The sequence below is a fragment of the Ailuropoda melanoleuca genome, chromosome 4 (genome assembly GCF_002007445.2).
Source record: "Ailuropoda melanoleuca isolate Jingjing chromosome 4, ASM200744v2, whole genome shotgun sequence".
NCBI classification, from domain to species: domain Eukaryota; kingdom Metazoa; phylum Chordata; class Mammalia; order Carnivora; family Ursidae; genus Ailuropoda; species Ailuropoda melanoleuca.
Window position 1 is genome coordinate 105,653,156 of NC_048221.1, and position 22,094 is coordinate 105,675,249.

Below are 22,094 nucleotides of genomic sequence, written 5' to 3' on the forward strand. Positions count from 1 at the left end.
CCTGTTCCTGCCCACCTGGGGTAGTAAGGACCCAAGTTACCAGACCCAGTCAGTTTCCCTGAACCCTGCCCACACCCGTGTACCTCAAACTCCTATTTGAGGAATTTGTTTCCATTTGTTTCCTAACAGTGAATAGAACCAGATTATACTATCACACCCACTATGAGGAAACTAACCCGTTTCCTCAATCCCTAATGGAGGCCTATCTGCTCTACACACGGGGAACACAGCCACCCGAAGTCACCTGGTGAGTCCCAAGGGTGCGGCCATTCTGGTTCCCACCCTCAAGGTTCAAGGCTTTCACAGCTGCCTGAATTTTCTGTGAATAATTCAAGAAGGCGCCTCTTCTCAGCAGGGCGTTAGAATGCTTGCTCTGCCATTTTTTGATGGCTCGGAAGTGACGGAGAGCTTTTTGGGGATCTGCTCTGGATAAAACTTCATGGAGATGCTTCGATTTCATTATCACCTAAACAAACACACAAACCACACACACAAGATCAAAGAGAGGAGGGCACGGCACAAGAGCCACGTCCCAAAACTTCACAGGACAAGACAGTCTGTACGGGGCCCTCACAACAGCTCTCAGCAAGGCTGAGCACCCGCTGCTAAGCAGGGCCCTCCCTGTGTCTCCTGGACTTGGGAGCTGGTGGTTTTAGGAGCTGCAGGGATAACAGGCGGGAGACCAAGCACATTCAGAGCCCCTCCAGAACCCAGGGGGGGTTCTAGGGAGGAAGGAGGAGAGGAAGTGATGATCAAAGCTTTGGGACAGGCACCAGGACGGGAAGGAGCCAGCGCCAGAGGGCAACCTTCAACTCTGCCATCTGCTGTCTGGCCACGGGCAGCTCAGGACGGCTTCGGTGTCGGACTGAATGGGGTGACCGCTCAGTCACTGGTGGTGGGCATTTCTGAGGCAGTAAGGTACGGTACGAAAACCACCAGCCTGTTTGTCCGCTAGGCCAGCCAGGTCGCTTCCGCTCCACTACTCACTCCTCAGCTGTAAGAGGGGCAGAACACCTTCTCCCCCAGGTTGTGGTGAGGCTAAAAGCAGACGGCGTCCCAGAACCCAGCAAGTGCCCCCAGACGGTAGCTGCTTTTCCGGAGGCACGCGTGCCTCCCTGCCGTCTCATGCGATCCAAGTCCCCAGAGCGGTTGTGGAAATGTCAAGTGCATCGAAGCATCGAACGGTGCTTTACAACATTTTCCCACTCTCTCCGCCACAGCTGCTCTCACCGCACGGCAAAGCTCAGGGTGCGAGGCCCAACACGCAGCTCCGGGCCCCAACACCCCCAGGGACCGCGCCGGGCCCAACTACCTCGTAGTTGCTGGCAAGGAAGGGGAACTGCTTGGGCTGCAGGAACTGCGTCTTGGGGATGTCCAGGCCGTCCTCCCCGTACAGGAACTGTACCACGCTGCCATCACTGTCGCGGACGGTCAGATCATACTGGACAACCAGCCCCTCCAAGTGCTTGATGATGCACCTGTATGGAGACCGGGCAGCGGACGGTGGAAAGGGGGACCGCTGCTCCGCAGAGAGCCGAGCAAGGCTCTCACGGCCCAGGCTCTGCGCTATAGCAGCTCCGGACCAGGGGCTGCACTTCCTCGTGGTTCTTTGGGAGGAGGAAGCCTCGGCCATGTGACTGAGAGCCTAGCCGCCACTCCTCAGCCCAGGCTCTCGTGTACAGCCCCAGCAGCTGGGACTGCTGCCTGCCTTTCACTGTCCAGTGCCGAAGAGCTCCCCAAGGACCAGTATCTTTAGGCCCATAAGGCAGGTAAGGCAGGGGGGCTGCCTCCCCCACTCCCATGCCTCCCCAAGGTTAGTCCAGAGATTTGCCAGGGAAACAAAGGGGACATTGGGAACTAAATGCCAATGTGCTAACCCTAACCTTCTGCCCCCTTTCCAGTGTTCCCGGCGGTCAGCTGTCTCCCTCAACCTCTCTCCCTGCTACTTGGGGCTGGCTCCTTAGCTTACTTCTGGCCATTCTGCCGCAGTCTCTTCCTGCCACCATAACAGGAGGTTTTCCAGTAACCACTGCTCCCCCAAACTCCAAGGACAGACTGGAGTGTTAGGGTTAGTCACCACCGTCTTGTTGGCACCCAGCCCAGGGCCTGGCAAGGCTGGTGCTGCAAATGCCGGAGTGCTGGTTGTGCCCTCTGCCCTGTTCTCCTTGCCCATGGGCTGGAGGCCAGCAGGCCTTGTCTTTAAGGTCCACTGGAGGGGCGCCTGGGTGGCTCAGTTGTTAAGCGTCTGCCTTTGGCTCAGGGTGTGATCCCAGGGTCCTGGGATCGAGCCCCACATCAGGCTCCCTGCTCAGTGGGAACCCTGCTTCTTCCTCTCCCACTCCCCCTGCTTGCATTCCCTCTCTCGCTGGCTGTCTTTCTCTCTGTCAAATAAATAAATAAAATCTTAAAAAAAAAATGTCCGCTGGATGTGGCTACTTGAATATCCTGCTGCTGAGACCTCCCACCACCCATGTGTTGTCTCTCCTCTCTGCCCACCGGGCCCCTGTGCTGCCACTCAGGCCTGCAAACTCAGCCAGGTCTGTCTGCTGCCTCCCTGCCTCCTCTTCCTGCATTTCAGCTAGTGGCTCTGTCTTCACCCCACCTGCTTCTTCCTTTCTATCGCCACTCTTGGGGGACAGCCTTCCGATGTCTGGCTGGAACTCCGCCACAGCCAGGCTGGCCCCCTCCAATCCATCCTGTCTGAAACGCCGCACGTGACCTCTCCACCCCAAGCCCCATCGGCAGATGGATCCTGCGGAGGCTTGTGCCCTTTGCCCCAGTGGCCGCCGCTCTTCCATTCCAAGCAGGATCCCATACATCCTCCTTTGCTCCCCACTGCATAATTAATGGGCTCCAGGGACTCTCGCCCCCCCCACAGAGATCCCCTGGCCCCAGACTTACCTGATCATTTGTTTTTTAGCTTCTACATAACACATGTATTTGTTGAGTGATTTAAGAAATGGGAGGTGGGGTGTAACCCCTGCTCATGGGAGGAAATTGCCATGTGATCCATGCTCCTGAGAGGGGAACTCACCCAGCTGCACCGGCTGCCCACACAGGGGTGTCCATCCCAAACCCACCCTTCCTCTCCTAGCCCAACCCTGTGGGCTACAGCCTTGGGAGTCAAGGGGGAGGGGACCAAAGCACAGGATGGAGCTTTGGGGACTCCAGAACACAGAAGCAGGAGAGAGGACAGGGCTGGAGTAGACAGACAGGGAAACCTCTGAGGGAAGGATAAAGGAGCTCTGCCTCCCCATGCAATAGTCACCCGAGTTCCCAGAGAACGGGACTTCACACCACATCTAAGAGGCATGGGGATTTGTTGTTGCCATTTCCTTCATTTCCTACCACTTCTCCCAGCACAGGTTCTCTGGGCTCATAAAGAACCATGGCCCAAACTCCCCAAGGCAGAGCTTCCCCCTGCTGCACTCCAAGAGAGGGGAGGCTGGGGCACAGGGACCTGCCATCCTGTCCTGCCGGGTATTCTGGAGTCAGGCCTTGCTCAGTTTTAAGCATCATTCCCTCCCACCTGCCCAAACAGGCCAGTTAGAGTGGCTATTTATTCCCTTTCCTCCCAGACAAGAGAGAAACAAGAAGATGTGGGCCGGGGAACCCCGATGCGACACTGGCATCTGGAGAGACAGTAACACTAACTACAGACTCACAGGCAGGGCCCCTGGGCCTGGAACCCTCTCTACACCATCCCGGACATTCAGCCCTCCCAGGGCAGAGGATGAGCTCCTCACTGCTCAGGCCTTTCCCCGGATCCATAACTTCCCCTGGGGAAGCAAAGGGGGGTGGGAATGGTGCACCTGCAGAACGCAGGGGCCCTCTGCATAACCCTCCAAGCTCATGCTCTACCAGTCTGTTAGAAGGGGAAGAAGAGGGGCGCCTGGGTGGCACAGCGGTTAAGCGTCTGCCTTCGGCTCAGGGCGTGATCCCGACGTTACGGGATCGAGCCCCACATCAGGCTCCTCTACTATGAGCCTGCTTCTTCCTCTCCCACTCCCCCTGCTTGTGTTCCCTCTCTCGCTAGCTGTCTCTATCTCTGTCAAATAAATAAATAAAATCTTNAAAAAAAAAAAAAAAAAAGAAGGGGAAGAAGAGCCACTATTTTCTGTCTCAGGGCAACCATGGCGGTTTTTAAAGTTTTTTCATCTGAATGGACTGTAAGTGAACTGTCAATGACCACGTAAGAGATGACGGAGGTGACAGAGCAGGTGTTTTACCTCTGGAGATAGCCGGAGCGACTGGTTTTCACAGCAGTGTCCACTAGACCCTCTCGCCCGGCCATGCAGTGGAAGAAGAACTCCTGTGGGAGAGGCGGGGCCAGGCCCAGAGGTGACAGTGAGGACGAAGTGCTTCCTAAAGCAGCCATGTCTGATCTCCTATGGCCCTCGGCTCTTACAGGCCCACCGGCCCCAGTGACTTCACCCTCCCCTGTGGTTACCCTTGTCTTCCCTTGCCTGAGAGCAGAGGGGTAAGTGGGGCCTGTGTACAGGAGCCAGGAGCCAGGAGCTCTCCCTGCACTCGTGCATTCCACCCCATGCCCCACACCCATTTTCCAGATGGAAATGGCATCAGGGCCTCATCACTCTTCCACTCAGCCCACATCCCTGAATTCCGCTCCCCACAGCATCACCAGAGGTGCACAGTGCTTTCCAAACGTTTTCACTCACCCACCGTAAAAAATACACTTGCAATAGTCGTCAGCAAACGTACAGATATACACATGCACAGAAACAGAAAACTCATACGAGAACTTTATGAAACTATCCCAGCCCTTACTTAGATGCTTTCTTCACCACCCCATTCTGTTTTATTACTCAAAGAAATGCCAGTCACTACCTATTACAGCGATTTCATGATTCACCAAGGGGTCACAACCAGAGTTTAAGAAGTTCTGGTCTAGATCATCTCTCCTCCATTCTTTGCCAGAGGCCATGGGTGACCCCTGAAGAGCCCATGTGGGACTGACGAGGAGCGCCTGGAGCAGTCGGCGGCCTTGAAACCAAGGGCCGCTCCTGTTCATAGCGTGGTCTTAGTTGTCTGATCTCGCAGAGACGCGCTAACCAAGGAATAAAGGTACTAACATCCAAAAAGCCACTTCTGGCAAATACGAGGAGAAAACCTTTTTCTTAGGGGAGAAGTGTGCCACAGCTACTCGATTTTCCCACTGTGAAGGAGGAGCCATGGGAGGTGCTCTTCATGGGGGTTCGTAAAATCAATCTCTGTGATGCTCCTTTTGGCAACGGAGGGCAACTTGGAGAGGGGCATTCCCTTCACCAGCTGCCTTCAAGGTAGGCGAGAAATGGTTTTGAGGGATACGGCAGGAAAAGGTGGAGCTGGGACTGGTCTTATTCATCTTTTCATTTCTCAGCAAACACTGAGCACTCCCTATTGCCAGGCCCTGTGAAAGCTCGGGCATTACAATGGCGAACACAACAGGGTCTTCATGGGCCACCGGGTCTCATGAGTAAGCAACAAATGACCTGACCTTTATTACTCAATCGTCCTTGCTCAAAGTTGTTGGTAAAGGTCACGGGCCTCCTACCACTGAGCCTGGCAATGAGAAGAGACACAAGTAAAACCCAAAATACATACAGGAGGCTTGATGCCAGTGAGGAATCTGCCAGTGACGAAACCGCCGGCCCTGGGGGTGAACTCATAAGGCTCAAAGCAGGGCAGTGACTTGCCAGATGCCATCAAGGGGGGTCGCCGACCTTCTAATTCGATTTGGCCCAGCAGGCAGGAGATCTGGAAGAAAGGAAGCCCAAAGCAAACTCGGGATCCACATGTGTGTTAAAACATTGTCCTAGCAGAGGAGGGAAGGCCTGCTCTGGAAGAAAAGCTGTGTGAAAACTGGATTTTGAAGGCCAACCTAGATTTTCAAATGAACCAGAGGAGCTCATGATTCAAGAAAAGAACTGTGTTTTCCTTTAGTTGAATGATCACAATTTGACTTGTCAGGGATCAGTTGTAAATGGGCTATGTTGGTAAAAGAAGCCATGTTTCAGAATCATCACGTTCTACCTGGAAAGGACCGAAGGGCCCTAATGGAGAAACTGAGGCCTGCAAGAAAAAGGAATTTATTGTGATCCTTAAGGCTAAAAGAGAATAAAAGCACCTCTTAATATTCATGGGGGGAGGAGAGAGCAATTTGTCTGGATTTCACTTCAGTCAAGGGGGCTTCCTGATGGCGTTCAGCCTTTTAAGGCCATTCCCATATTGCTCTACACTCGCCAAGGTCCTCAGGACTTTAAGAAGAAATGTTAACACCTGCGAACATGCTGCAACAGAACAGCAGCCACCTGAGGAGGGGACGGGCCTCAAATCAGGGTCAAGAGACCTCCAGGACAATGCCTCGAGGACAGGATCTCAGATAAGACTGATTACACGTGTAGGCATTTATATCTGTGTTTGTTCCTAACGAACAGTGGTTACCTCCTGTACCGATTTCTATACGCTTTTGTATTCTGTAGTACTTGCCACATTTTATATGGATTGTAGATCCTTTTAAAATCAGAAAGAAATGTGAAAATTGCCTCCTGCCATCACCCCACCCTTCTGGCAAAGCAGCCAGCTCGCGTTTGCTCACACCTGCATGGTGTTCACAGTTGAACCTTTGGCTCCAGACTGCACCATCATCTGCAAGTTGTTCTCTGGGAACTGTCTGTGCAGGCCAAATGGCATGCATGCCTGCAGATTAAATAAACACAGCAAGTCAGTGACTTCACTCCCTTTTGAAATCCCAAGGTAATCCCAAATCACAAGATAAACCCAGGATGCGGAAGCAATAAACTCAGACTATTTATCCAGAGATAAGTGCCAAGTCCCACTCGAGGTAAGAAGTCTCGTTTGGCAACGATCCTTTTGCTACAACCCCTAGAGAGAAGTCTAACGAATGACGGCCCCACATGCTGCACTCTCCTGACACCCTCTGCCAAGAAGCCTGAGGCTCTTGTCACTGGCAAAAGGGAACAAAAAGGGAGAACCAGAGGGGCCAGCATATCTAGTTTGTGATTCTAAAAAGGAGCAGGTTAAAAAAAAAAGTCTGAAGTGTACCCTTTTGAATCTGCCCAGCAGACATGGCCTTGGCTCCTGCACCCTAGCAGTGAGGACCAGTGTCCATGTCACACTCGCATTTACCAACATGCTACCGAGCGCCACGTGGGAGCCTGGCCTTGGCTCCAGGGCCAGCAGACGTGAGCAAAGCCCTCTAGGTGGAGGCTGAGGAGACGCTGGGAGGGGCTCCAAGTCTATTTAAGCCTCTGCCTAAGGATGCAGAGATCCAGACCAACACAGGACAGGTGTGTGCGTGCTGGGCGGGTGCAGTGGAAGAGAGGAGCTGGAGGGACAAGAAGCAATCCCCAGATGCTTCTGAGACAATGTCCCAGCATGCTCAGTCAAACCTGGAAGCTGAGCCCCCCAGTTCTGAGAGGAGCTGGGAAGGCTCCTTTGAAGAAAAACAAGGACAACGAGAGGTCTGCGTTCTTGGCAGTCTAAGGGATACCGAGAGCCAGTGAAGAGGACACCAGGCAAACACTGACTCTTGTTGAACACTAGCCTTGCCTCCACCTCTCCTCCCCTTCCCCAGCTCTGGAGCAAGAAGGTGCAGGGCCCAGGCTGTGGTCCTGGTCTATCTAGGGGCTTCCCTTTCCCTTTGCAGTTGCACAAGAATTGGCTTGGTGGAAAAGCAGATAGGGACTCTTCCAGAGTATTCCCGCCATGCCAAGAGTGTGGTGTAGATTAGCTCTTAATCCTCTCAGCAACCCTGTGAGGTAGGTGCTCCTCATATCCCTACGTGCAGGTGAGTAAACCAAAGCACAGACTGGTTATATCACTTGCGCAAAGTCACACAGCAAGTACATGGCCGAGCGAGGATTTGAACCCACACCTTCCCCCCTGGCTCTGCTATATAGCAAGCAGCAGTGGTGTTTTTGGTCTTTCCTTTTCCTCCTCCACTAAACAGTGGCCCCAGAGGAATTCTTCACTCCCCTTTGATGCAGTCACCCCAAAATACAAACATTTAAAAAGAAAAGGAAGTGCAAAGCATTCCCTCTCAGAATTAAATGGGTAAGAGAACGAAGCCCTTGGCTCTCCAAAATGATGAATTCTACACATCCCACCTCACATCTCACCTAGTTAGCTGCTGAACAGCCAAATTGCTCCACAGGGCCCCAAGTGAGAAGCAAAATGTAATTTTTTAAAAAACCAGCATTCAAAATGGTGGTGATAAGTGCACACACTGCTGGACTAACCTTGTTAATTTCATTGCTGTAATGGTTCACTTCCTCCTTGAACTTCAGATCAATCATGTTAAAATCCCTCTGGTCTTTGCCCAGATGGGCATCCTGCCATTTCCCTCGGACCTCATCACATGACGCGGCTTCTGGCAGGTTTAACGCAGCCCTGACAGCCTAGGATGAGAAAAGGCACACGTTGGAGGCAGCAGCCAAGGGAGGAGGGTGTGGGTTTCGTTCCGTGGGAGACCCGACCCTCTGCCGCAGGCTATAGCTTCCCACCCTGTCCTCACCCGCGGCCCGCAGTGGGTGGACTCTTCGATGACCCTGTGTCTCTTCACATCCGCCTTCGGCTTAACCAGGATGTCTTCCACGCCTGTGAAGTGAGACAGACAACCTCGGGTGGGACTGGGCCTGACCTGTCACCATAAGCTCAGCGAGGTCAGGGCACGGCACGTGGTGCCACGAACACAGGAAGCACCGGGACAGCGATGCAGACACTGACCTCACTAGTAAGAGACTGTCACCACCTCTGAAGCGCTTCCCACAGTCCAAGCATCCTAATCCCCATTTTACACATGGTCAGATGAAGGCTCAAACTTGATCTACCTGCCATATGCTATGTGGGCAGCGAGTAAATCCAGGGCCAAGTCACGAGCCTGTGCTCTTAGCCAGCAGCTCTATAAACACACACTGGATGAATGGGCTAGGGGTGAAGAGGAGGTTTCGGATGAAAAACTGAGAAGGAAGACAGGGAGGGAAAGAACAGAATGGTTTTGATTCCCCGAAGTCACACGTCACAGGGCCCCCGCTATCCAGCTGTGAGTGTGTGTGCACAGGCACACACCTGAGCCTGGGTGACAGGGACCACCACTGCAGGGTCCACCCCAGGACGAAAGTCACTGCAGCTAAACCTGTCCTCCTGGCTCCAAAGAGTTGAGGAATTCCTCGCCTTGGGCAGGACATCTTTCTACTTCATCCTTCAATCAACTACTTCCTGTCCATATGTGTGAGTGCTACTGGACTCCAGAAGTCCCTCAGCCAAGATCTGCATGGGAAGAACATCAATGGCTGCACTGTTTAGAAGCTGAGCTAAAATATCTGGAATTCCCAGTGCCACATCCTGGAGGCTTGAGGGGCTCTAAGGAACATATACGAGCAGGAATGGAAAGAAACAGTCCCTCTGTGAGCAAGCCATCATCACAAAGGTGGGTCCTTCCATGCGGTCAGCTCCAGGCCGCCTTGCTGGCCTTCACAGACCCCCGGCTGTAAAGGCTGGAGCAAAGGCGACTTCCCTAGCCTGCCCTTCCCCCAGAGCTGTGTCCAGCTTGGCCCTGGTCCCTTTCTCAGTCTTGTGGTCTCTGGAAGGCCTTTCCACTGGGAGGCTGACTTCTCTTTGCAGCACGTGCTAAGCAGAGCTGCCGGCATGGCTGGGTTTGTTGGGTGTGGTCGTCGTCCTGATCTGGGTGTGTCATCTTCCTTTATTTTTCATCTTTAAAAATGTTTGTTCAAGGGCCCTCTTCACAATAAAGTGAAAACCAGGAAACAGCCTGAATGTTTAATTACAGGAACTCGTTAAATAAACTGTGGTACCAGTACACAACTAGAATAATCTGTAGCCCCAGACGTGAGGATGTAGGCATATATTAGGACATTTACAAAAAGACATTGGTAAATATATTCTGTAATGGGGAGGAAAACATTACCAAACTGTGTAGGGTAGAATCTCACTTTTTTCTGAATATGTTTATATTGGCAGGTCTAGAAAGACACACATCAAATCAATATTACTGGTCATCTCTAATGACTGAATGCTGGGTGACTTTCAATTACTATCATGTCTATACTTACTTTCCTTTTCCACAATTAATATATCTCCTGTCATTACGCAGGCCCCACTGCAGGGAAGTGAACAAGCCCTAGCTGAGGCAGGCCCAGACGCCCCATGCTGGGATTCCCACCATGTCTGCACACAAGCAAGTCTGTAAGGCAGAGTCCTACTTCCACCACTAGGGGTGCTATGAACTAGACAATTCCAACGCTCGCTGGGGCGCATGCTCAACATGCAGCAGGTCGCTTCTCCTCGAGGGAACACTGCAGGGCGGCTCAGAAAGTAACAGCGCACTTGCTGTCCTCAAGGCCAACCTGCTGGAATGGTGTGTGCTCATTTCCAGCGAGGAAAGAAGGTAGTTGCTCTTCCTATGTTAGGATCACCCCAACAGGTCTGCTCCAACATGGTGTTTCTGACAGTGCTGCTGTCCCTGCTATGTGGGGAGCTGCAGGCCGTTCTGACAACAGGGAAGGCCCTTGTGGAGTGCAGAGTGCCCAGGGCATTCTGGAGGCACACTTAAAGGAGAGAACGGAGGTGGGTTCGAGTGTGAAAAATCGGTCTCAGGGACAGAAGACCATAGAGGCTGGGGTGGAGAATGGAATGGGGACCGAGGAGCGGGAAGAAGGGAGGGGTGGAAAGCACCGAGAAGGACCAGGTCTGTGACATGTTGTTGGCAGCCAAGAGAGGACACAGTTATAGAAGGAGCCTGCCCATTCCCCCAGAAGCTTCCAGTAGAGTCAGGGAGACATCCCAGTGGGCATGCTGGCCGGGAGAGAGGGCGCCCCGGGACCACCTGCCCGGCACTCACCCAAGGTGAAGCCTCTGTAGAGCTGCAGGTAGGCAGTGAAGAGGCGGGCCAGGCAGGTTAGAACCTTGCCGCTGGTCTCCCCACCGTAGATCTCATAGCAGCAGTGGACCAGGCCGTAGGCGGAGCTCCCGTAGTGCGCCTTGTCCAGCACCCCACAGAGCAGCTCCCCTTCTCTGATGATCACCTGTGGAGAGGACAGCCACCAATGCTGGAATGGAGGTGACACCTCTTGTGTGAGCCACCCCCTCCATTCTCTGTGTTTTATTTACCTTATTATGTATGTCCCTCCACAGTAACCTGCCTCAAGTCCTTGATGGGAAGAGGGAGTGATGAATTGCTAAATTCTATTCCTGAAACTAGTATTACACTATACTAACTGGAATTTAAATAAACACTTGAAACAAAAGACAAACAAGAAACAACAACAAAAAAAAGAAAGATGTATGCATAAATGGAACTAATATATTTTTTTCTAAATAAAGGAGATAAGGACATAGAGCCCAATATTTTTAAATTATTTTTTCCAAGGACTATACCACACACACACACACACATACACGCACATGCGCACACAAACATTTCACTGTGTTTACATGTCCCCCTGCACCACAACCCCACCCATACTGACTTGAGGTGAAGTACCGTTTTCAAGGACCTTGTGACTAGACATGAGAGCATCTAAAGTATAAACCCCATAACCATGACCTTGGCCTACATGCTCCCTCCCTTGGACTCTAGAAGTAAGAACAACAGAACCTTTCTAACATCTTTCAAGGCATTTCTACTTTCCAAAGTTGCATTAAAGTGTCAGGAGCTAATTAAAGCAAGGATTGCTAGCCCCATAATGTAGCACACATTAAACATTTGGTCTCTAAAGGGAAAGAAAAGTGGCAGCTTCAGTTCTAAATAGAATGTCTGCTAGACCCTGTGACAAAGCACTTGTGAGCTGGGGACTTCAGGCCTTGGAAGTCTTTAGTGTGGGGCCACCATCTTGCTCGCTTGCAGGAGCACTGTGCCTAGGTTTGACTGCCCTGGGTCTGTTACCCAAGGCCTGCAGCCAGAAGGTGTGGAACCTCACAGAAGATCCATGAGCTCCAGCCACTCAGGGGTCTCAAGGGAAAACATAGGTTCCGCATTTCCAAGTTTTGCAGAATTGAGTCCAGAGGCCTTCTGCTCCCCAAGTGGGTTGTGAGGTTTATATGGAGGGTCAAATGCTAGCGATCAACTCTGACCCTTTCTAAAACCAAAAGTGACACCAACTGGGGCACAACTCCCTCTTTTATGAACCACGACACCTGATTCTCCCTTTCTCTGTCTCTGTTTTAAATAGATTTGTCTAAACCTGGGACTAGATGTCTCCAACTTGCACAGGTAGGCAGCCACACCTGGGACTCGCACATAGAGTCAGGGTTAAAGCCAGGAACAGGCCGAGGAGACTCCTGCACCCAGGCTTTGCCGTTGATCTTCGCCTTTCCCGATAAGCTCAGTGGGATGTGGTCCTCTGGGATTATGTTTATGAGCAGCGTTGACACAACCTGGATAGAAAAAAAAAAAGAAAATGCTGACTGTGGGGAGAAAAGTTGAGGAGTTCCCTTTTAGGACCTCCTGTCCCTGTTCATCCTGAAAAGCCAGAGGAGCAAGAAAACAGCCATTTCTGTCTCCGTGGGACAAGCTGATCTCAGTTGTTTTCCATTTACATGGCTTAGGAGGGGGCTTAGGAACAGTAACAAACATACACCATTAAGAACTTCACTGGCATTCTTATTTCCTAAAATAATTCTTTTCTTAAGATTTTATTTATTTATTCGACAGAGATAGAGACAGCCAGTGAGAGAGGGAACACAAGCAGGGGGAGTGGGAGAGGAAGAAGCAGGCTCATAGCAGAGGAGCCTGATGTGGGGCTCGATCCCATAATGCCGGGATCACGCCCAGAGCCGAAGGCAGACGCTTAACCGCTGTGCCACCCAGGCGCCCCTCTTTTCTCTTTTTCAGAGTGAGAGCGCACATGAGTGGTAGGGAGAGGCAGAGGGACAGGGAGAAGCAGAACCCCCCCCCCCCACTGAGCAGGGAGCCTGACGCGGGGCTCGATCCCAGGACCTTGAGATCATGACCTGAGCTGAAGGCAGACGCTTAACTGACTGAGCCACCCAGGTGCCCCTACTGTGTTTTTATTTAATAACAAACTTTTGTTACTTCTACAGTTAAAAGAATTTGAAAGGCAGTGATCTTATAACTGAATTCAGGAAGGTTGTTGAATACAGAGACGATATACACAAATAAATTGTATTTCTACATCCCAATAGTAAATAATTAGAAAATTAATAAACAATACCATCTGTAAGAGCAATACCCAGAAATGAATTTAATGGAAAATATAGAAGACTTAGATAATTGAAGGACATACTATGTTCATAATTTGAAAGATTCAATATTGTAAATATGTTGATTCTCCCTAAAGTAATCTAAAGGTACAATGTAATCCCAATAAAAATTCTAGCAGGTATTATTTTTGTGGAAATTTACATGCTGACTTTAAAATTTATATGGAAATACACAGGGCCAAGTATATTCAAGACAGTCTTGAAGAACAAAGCTGGACACTTTTACTATCAGAAATCCGTATTATAAAGCTACAATAATTCAGATAGTGTGGTACTGGTACAATGGAATCAAACAGACCAATGGAACTGAACAGAACCCAGAAAGAGACCCACGTGTATAGTTGATTTATGACACAGGAGATACTAAAGAGAAGCGGAAAAATGCTGGTCTTTTCAACAAATGATGTTATATTAACTGGATAGCCATATGGGGGAAAAAGGAATCCCTTACCTTATATCATACACACCCATAAATACCTACTCCAGGCAGATAAATAGACCTAAGTGTGAAAGTAAAACAGTAAAGCTACTAGACAATAACACAGAGGAATACCTTTGTGCACTCAAGACAGGCATTCTTACATAGGACTAGCTATGAATGGCAAATACTGGTGAATTATATTAATAAAATAGCTCTGACCGGGGCACCTGGGTGGCTCAGTTGGTGAGGCGTCTGCCTTCAGCTCAGGTCATGATCCTGGAGTCCCAGGATCGAGCCCCACAACAGGCTTCCTGCTCAGCGGGGAGTCTGCTTCTCCCTCTGCTCCTCACCCAGCTCGTGCTCTCTCTTGCTCTTTCAAAAAAATAAATAAAACCTTTTAAAAAAATGGCTCTGATCATTAGAAAATAGCACTAGGTAAAAAGGCAAAAATTTGGCAATGGACAAACACAAGATAAAAAACTCTTATCTACTAATAAGAAAATGGCGTGGAATAGAAAACAAAAAAAAGACTTGAATAGGCACTTCACAAATGATGATACCCTAATGGCCAATAAGCATATGTGCTCAACCTCACTTGTCATTAAGAAAATGCAAATTAAAACCACAATAAGGTGCTACTATACACTCATCTGAATGGCTAAAATTAAACTAATAGAAGCAAACAAACGGTACGATAACATCAACTTCTGCTGAGCATAAGAAGTAACTAGAATTCTCACGCCCTCCCGGTAGAACTGTAAAGTGCCCTAAGCACTTTGGAAAAATGTTTATTAATAAATCTATTAAGGTTAAACCCAGATCTTATGATTCAGCAGTTTGATTCCTTGGTATCTAGCCCACAAAATGAATGTATATGTTCAGCAAAAGATATATACAAGAATGGGGATAGTACCCCTATTTGTAATAGCCAAATGAAGACAAGCCACATGTCATTCAAGAGTAAAAGGATAGGGGCGCCTGGGTGGCACCGCGGTTGGGCGTCTGCCTTCGGCTCAGGGCGTGATCCCTGCGTTGTGGGATCGAGCCCCAACATCAGGCTCTTCTGCTGTGAGCCTGCTTCTTCCTCTCCCACTCCCCCCACTTGTGTCCCTCTCTCGCTGGCTGTCTCTATCTCTGTTGAATAAATAAATAAAATCTTTAAAAAAAAAAAAGAGTAAAAGGATAAACATATGATGGTATAGTTACATAATGGAATGCTGTACAGCAATGAAAACGAAGGAACTCCTGCTAGATGATACCATGAATGACTTACATAGAGAGATGACTGACCATTCCATTTATATGAAGTTCAAAAAAAAAAAAAAAAAGAGAGAAGACAAAACGTACTTATAGTTAGAAGTCAGGTTAGGGGGCTACCTTTGGGGGGGGTGAAAACAGATGGGGTCTGCAGGGGTCTGCTGGGAGTGCTGGTGAGATTCTCCTTCTGATGTGGCTGACACTTTACAAAGGTGTACCCTGCAAGCATTCACTGAGCTGCACACTTGAGATGTGCAATGGCAGGCAAATCCTTTTTCTTTATACGCTCTTTCAACAAACGCTGAGACCTCAGATTCTTAAATGGAAAGAGAAGCACTCAAGACGCTGTGTGAAATGCCCTGGAGAAGGAGCCTAAGACTTCATTTTCTGGGGCGGTACAAATAAACTGCCCAAGGTAAGCTCCTTATCTCCTGATTCTACATGTGGCTGTTCTCTGCAGAAACAGACTGAGCCACCAACAAATTCTTACGCAGGGCAGTCATTCTTCTCTTTTACACTTACTTGCAAATAAGTAACAGCCTGTGGCAACCTCGAGAGAAATACTGAAAAATCTCAACTGTGACACAAGTAAAACCTAGTTTTATTTAATTAAATAGTAATAATCTTAGCCCAGAAACATTATAAAATGAAAAAAAATTATTCCTAACATGAACCAAATTATTCCATCATTCTGGTCTTTTTCAAACCACGCTTTTTCTCATGTACACGCTTAACACGGTTGTGATGGTGACCGCACACAGAATGCTGTAGATATTTCTGCTTTCAACATTAGGTCAGAAAATTTCCCAGACCACTCGCTATGTGGTCTTTTAAAAGCACTATTTTAAACAGCTACATAATATCTTCACAAATGGATGTTCCACAATTTCCTTGGAGCCAATGTTAAGTATCCAGGTTTTTCTAATTTTCCACCACTCTAAACCATGGTGTAACGGAGTGCTTTTTTCAAATAGCTTTTTCTACATTTCAGACTTGTTTCCTTTGGCGGAATTCCCAGATTGAAGGGAATCAACATATTTGTGGCTCTGGATATGTATTCTTTGTCCACCATTTAGTTCTATTTTGAACACACAGCTTATGTTTAAACAAAATGCTAATAAATTCTGGACACTTAATAACTTAAAACATAATCATTCACTTCCAAGATAACTTCAGATGCCTTACAAAATGAAGACATATAAAGAGAAATAATAAAAATAATAGAAATAATAAAGTAGACAAATACATACAGCCAACTAAGTTAGGGGTCAGCAAACCATAGCTTGTAGGCCTAATCTGGCCTACTACCTGTTTTCGTAAGTAAAGTTAATTGGCTTACAGTCATGCTCACTCATTCATGTTTTGTCTGTGGCGACTTTCATGCTACAATTGCAGAGCTGAGTAGCTGCAATAGAGACTATCTGATCTGCAAAGCCTAAAATATTTACTGTCTAGCTTTTACAGAAAAAGCTTACCACTCCTTGAACTAAACCATCTATTCTTCTAGATTTCAATCTTAAGTTGCAAAATTCCTCATCTATTCTGTTAAACTGATTTCCACCTCTGGCCAAGATAGAGCAACGGTGACCCAATGACTTGACTCTTCCACCAAAAACAGCAACAAAAGCAGACATGAACACGGAACAGTGGTTTTCAAGACAATGGACACTGGGCAATGAAGAACAGTGATCAGCAGACAGAGTAGACTTGAACTATTTATTAACTGACCCTGACATTTTTAGAGCACTCCACTTAACTACAGTCGAGTATACATTATTTTTACAGGCACACAGAATACTTACCAAGATACACCACAGTAAACAATCCCATACACAAACGTCAATAAATTTAAAAGGATTCCAGTCACCCAATGTATGTTCTCTTGCCACAATGGAATTAGACTGGAAATCCGTAACAAAGATATCTGGAAAATCTTTAAATATGTGGAAACTAAATAATGGATTTCTAATTAACTAATGGATCAAAAAGAAATCAAAAGGTAAATTAGAAAGTATTTGAGTGAAAATGAAAATACAACATAATTTATGCGATGCTACTTAAGCAGAATTTAAGGGGAAAATTTATGAAATGCCTATACAGAAAAAAGGAGAAAAAGGTCTCATACGATGATTCCACCTTCAACCTTAAATGACGAGACGAAGGATAAATCGAACCCAAAGAGAAGAAAAGAAAAATTAAGATCAGAGTGAAATCAATGAAATAGAAAACAGAAAAATAGAGAGAGTCAATGAAAGCCTTTGAAAGTCAATGAAAGTTCTTTGAGAGCAAAACTAATAAGTCTCTAAGCAAACTGATCCAGAAAAAGAAAAAAGACACAAATCAGGGCGCTTGGCTGGCTTAGTCAGTGGAGCATGCGACTCGTGATCTCAGGGTCATGAGTTTGAGCCCCATGTTGGGTATAGAGATTACTTAAAAAAAAAAAAAAAGAAAAAAAGACAAATCACCAATATCAGAAATCAGAGAGCTGACCCACCTACAGATTCTATAGATAGAAAAGTAGAGAAATATTATGAATAACTTTATGCCTATAAATTCAACAACTTATGAGATGGGATAAATTCCTTCAAAAAACAAAGTACTGAGGCTCATTCAAGAAGAAACAGATAACCTGAAGAGCCCTATATGTATTAGAAAGAAATTTTAGTTAAAAAAACCTTCCTATGAAGAAAACTTCAATTTCAGATGGATTTATTGGCTAAAACAACCAAACACTTAAGAAAAAAACAATACCAATACTACACAAACTTATAGAAAATTGAAGAAGAGGAAAATATTTCCCAACTCATTCTATGAAGCCTCCATTACCCTGATACCAAAACCAGGCAGAGATATTACAAGAGAAGAAAACTACAGATCAATGCAGGCATATCTTAGGGATATTGTGGGTTGAGTTCCAGACCACCACAATAAAGCGACTATCACAATAAAGTGAGTCAAATTAATTTCTGGTTTCCCAGTGCATGGAGAGGTTATGTTTACACTGTACTGTAGCTTATTAAGTGTGCAATAGCATTATGTCTAAAAAGCCAATGTACACACCTTAATTAAAAATACTTTATTGCTTCAATCATATGTGGAATTTAAGAAACAAAACAGATGAACATAAGGGAAGGGAAGGAAAAATAAGACAACAGAAGGAGGCAAACCGTAAGAGACTCTTAACTACAGGGAACAAACTGAGGGTTGCTGGAGGGGCGCTGGGTGGGGGGATGGGGTAACTGGGTGATGGGCATTAAGGAGGGCACTTGATGTGATGAGCACTGGGTGTTCTATGCAACTATGAATCACTAAATTCTACCTCTGAAACTAATCATACACTATATATTAACTAAATTGAATTCTTAAAAAATACTTCATTGCTAAAAATGCTAACCATCATCTGAGCTTTGAGTTGTAATCACTAATCACAGATCACCATAATAAATACAATAATGAAACAGTTTGAAATTTTGTGAGAATTACCAAAATGTGATATAGAGACACGAAGTAAGCAAATGCTGCTGGAAAAACGGCACTAATCCATGCAATGAGAAATGATAAAAAGCGTACAAAACTGCTTGAATGCAGGGTAGCCACAAACCTTCTAGGAATAATAAACACAGTATCTTCAAAGTACAATAAAGCAAAGTGCAGGAAAATGAGGTATCTCTCACAAACACCAAAGCAAAAAAATTCTAAACAAAACTTGAGCAAACTGAATTAAAAAATATATAGACAGGGTAATAGCTCATGCCAAGTAAGGGTTGTCCCAGAAAGCGAGGTAGGGTTAACAACTAAAAACCAGTCAGGTCGCAGGTGTGCAGACTTAAAGAACTGCTGAGCAGGAAGAGACCTTAGAGATTATCACCCCGAACTCTCTGTATTCTAGATGAAGAAAAGGGGCCCAAGAGGCCAAGATCACACAGCTGATTAGGAGCCAGGCCTTGAGGCTAAACCTGGAGACCCAGCCAATCGTAGAAACACACGCTCTACTGTACCTCATTATTTGATGGCCACATATACCATTATTTCATTACTTTGACAGGAAGCATAGCGTGACGTCTTAGGAGTTAGGAATCCCAGGTCTGAATTCCAACTCTGCTTCCTACAGACTTCGGCATGTCATTTAAGGTCTCTAAGGCCTCAGTATCCTCATCTGCTACATGGTGAAAATCATGGTCTCCACATCACAGGTTGGTTGTGAGGATTAACTAAGGTAACACATCTACAGCACTCAGTAAAGCACTTGGCCCGTCCCAACGAAACTATGACTACCACCACCACCAGTACCACTGCCTCCTACCTCCTACATCTGCATTATAAGGACATCGAGGACAGACACTGTGCAGTCCACTCTTCGTAGACACTCTCCTGAAACCACCCAGACTCAGGAACCCCCCAAACAGAAAGTCCTATAGATCATACAGGCATACCACGGGGATACTGCAGTTCAGTTCCAGACCATCTGATTTGCCATTTCTCTACATCTGGCCTGCACTCTACTGGGAATGAGACCTTTTATATGAGTGGCCTATTTCCTTTTTTTTTTTTTTCCTTCCCAATTACCTGCTTTCCTGTCCACAGTGGAAAGGGCTTCAGGATGGCAGGAGGAAAGAGCTTCACACGCCCCACTTTGTCTGTGAGTCCTCGGTACAGCAGCTCCATATATTGCTCCCGAGTGAAAAAGCAACCTCGAATGGTCATGTTTGCACCCGAAACCATATGATCTTGGATCAATCCCGCCAATGGTTGGCCATCCTACAAACCAAAACAGGTAAGAAAGAAGGAAAATGAGATCACATCATAATTCCTAATCATCTGCTTGGAAGCCACGTACTAGCAACAGCCCTCCCTTCTACTCCTGTATTGTCCTGCCCACAGCCTCACTAGACCCCGGCTTGAGCCTCCCATCTGGAGAGCAAACTGCCTCCCAAAGCACCTGACCTGGGCTTCCTGACCGGCTTCCACCTTTACCATTTGCCCAGTGTTCTAGATCAAAACAGCTCCAAACTCATCCAGTTCCCCAAGCCTTCTCTCCATAATCCCATCTGGTTCTAGTTACTCCAGTGTAGTTTTGGCATCTTTGCATAAATTTGGCCTAGCTGCAGTTTGCTGTGTTCTTGCTTTTATATTTTGGTTTTATGCTTCAGTATTTTTCACACATTTCTGGCCTGGTTTTCCTCTAAATCAGTCATCCATTCAATAAATATTTATTGAGAGAAAACTGTATGCCCAGGCACTTGGGTTAGCCCTCCAATCTACTCTAGTGGACCAAACAGACATGATCCTTTATGGTGAGGAAAAACTAACAAACGCGTGGATGAACACATTATCACAAAGGGTTTTAAATATCATGGAGGAAAAGAACAGATAGGTCATCATATAAATTAGAGGTAGGGGGATGGTCAGAAAGGATCTTTCAGGGTCAGTATTACAGAGCCCTGAGTATTACTGCCTTAAGTGTCAGCTCTCTAAGGGGTAGGGGTTCAGCCAAAGGAACCTCGGGAGGCTTGAGAGGGCCTTGCTGTGCATGACTATAAAAAAAAAAGAATGCTCACTTAAAAGTGTCTCTTCACAACGCAGCACATGTTCATGGTGGGGCCTTAATAAAAGCTGTTATCTACCAGATGCCCAACAAGGGCTTTTAAGTAAGCCCCAGTGCCTTCATCTCATCTGAAACTTTTCACAGACTTTCCAAGCCCTAGTCTCCTGCAACTTATCTGGAGGTCTGTGTTCATGGCAACATAAGGCACACTAACGTAAAAATAGCTATGCCCACTGACATGCTCTAAGAAACAGTGTTTGCAAACTTTTCAGTGTTTATGGGAACTTGAGAAAAATCTGTGCTTTGGATCTAAAGATTGTTATCATTTGATTACTTGTTAAATACTACCCAGTATTATGGCCACGTTTCATAACTAAGGTTAAAAGAACTCACAAATGCAGCCATGGAGAAGTGCCAGGAATTTAACCACATGTACTAATTCAAAGGATAAAAAGGATGCTTGTCAAATAGCGTACATACTGTGGCAACAGGCTCTATATAAACTCAAAGACAATTATTACAGACAGGCTGAATAGACAAGGCAAGGTCAGATGGTGCACACAACCTCTCTTACGAAGGCTTTGCGTTAAGAACATGAATAAAAAATTATACTCTGCATCTTGTTCCAAAGACAAGGTCTTATTTTGCTTGGGAGGGTGGAAACCCAAACCAGTATTACGCATTTGCCTCATCCCACAGTCTTTGGGGGCAGATATAGATTTTCCCTTTTGTTTTCTTCCTTTAAGGAACATAATTACAAGTTATGTGATCTATTCAGTGCCTTCTCCTCTCTCCATCCAGATTTTTCCATGACTAGAAAATTACCTTAATGGCTAAATTGCTTTCAATGTAATAATCATGAATCGTAGGGAGAAATGCTGATTAAAGCAATTTACTAAGGGCCTCCTTATAATTCTGGATTTCCCAAATCTTGCTTAGGATCAGAAAGACCATCTCTCAGTCAAAAACCCAGATAATTGTTAGCTATCCTATTCCACCTAATATCACAGCAAAACGACATTACAATTAATGCCTTTGGTCAGGATGCCTTGAGAATTAGTGTATTCTGTGACTTGAATTTTCAGGCTAAGTGGATAGAGTCAGGAGATTCTCAAACCTTGTTTAAAAAAAAAAAACCTTTCCACAAGGCACTGGCCCTCAAAAAACACAACAAGCAGACAAAAAAATCCACAAAAAAACACATCAATGATAAGTTTAACTGTTTTCTCAGGAAAGAAAGACCTGGTATCATTCACCTCCTATTTTAAGTAAGAGAATAGCATGCAACTCTACTAAACACATAAACAATAAAATAAAATGTACTTTAATCGGGTGCTATGGTAATCAAGGGACAGAACCTGGGATCAGAAGAAATAGGTTAATAAATGAGGGGAAATGAAAATAAGGAAAATAAAGATACGCCAAGAAAAATTACCCCCTCCCTCCCAAAAAACAACTTTCCTAGTTTAACAAAGCCAGCTCCTGTTCTCTTAGGACTTTACCACCAAGGTAGTTTAAGACATGTTGCATTTTTATAACCATTAGCAAAAATGGATTCCAAGTATTGGCATTTAGACTGAGGACTAAATGAAATTTATCAAGAATCAA

At 46.6% G+C, this 22,094-nt stretch overlaps 1 protein-coding gene across 1 annotated transcript in view; it reads right to left on the reverse strand.

Annotated features, from left to right (window-relative positions):
• The window catches only part of POLR1A (RNA polymerase I subunit A), a 67,147-nt gene that overhangs the window by 16,545 nt on the left and 28,508 nt on the right, over positions 1–22,094 (reverse strand). The window contains exons 14-23 of the mRNA XM_002928633.4: positions 19,508–19,699; positions 12,268–12,417; positions 10,883–11,066; positions 8,537–8,619; positions 8,262–8,420; positions 6,601–6,699; positions 5,605–5,757; positions 4,230–4,312; positions 1,313–1,478; positions 245–466 (exon numbers count right to left, since the gene is read on the reverse strand). Of these exons, the coding sequence (XP_002928679.2) occupies positions 245–466; positions 1,313–1,478; positions 4,230–4,312; positions 5,605–5,757; positions 6,601–6,699; positions 8,262–8,420; positions 8,537–8,619; positions 10,883–11,066; positions 12,268–12,417; positions 19,508–19,699 (1,491 nt within the window). The remainder of the gene's footprint in view (positions 1–244; positions 467–1,312; positions 1,479–4,229; positions 4,313–5,604; positions 5,758–6,600; positions 6,700–8,261; positions 8,421–8,536; positions 8,620–10,882; positions 11,067–12,267; positions 12,418–19,507; positions 19,700–22,094) is intronic.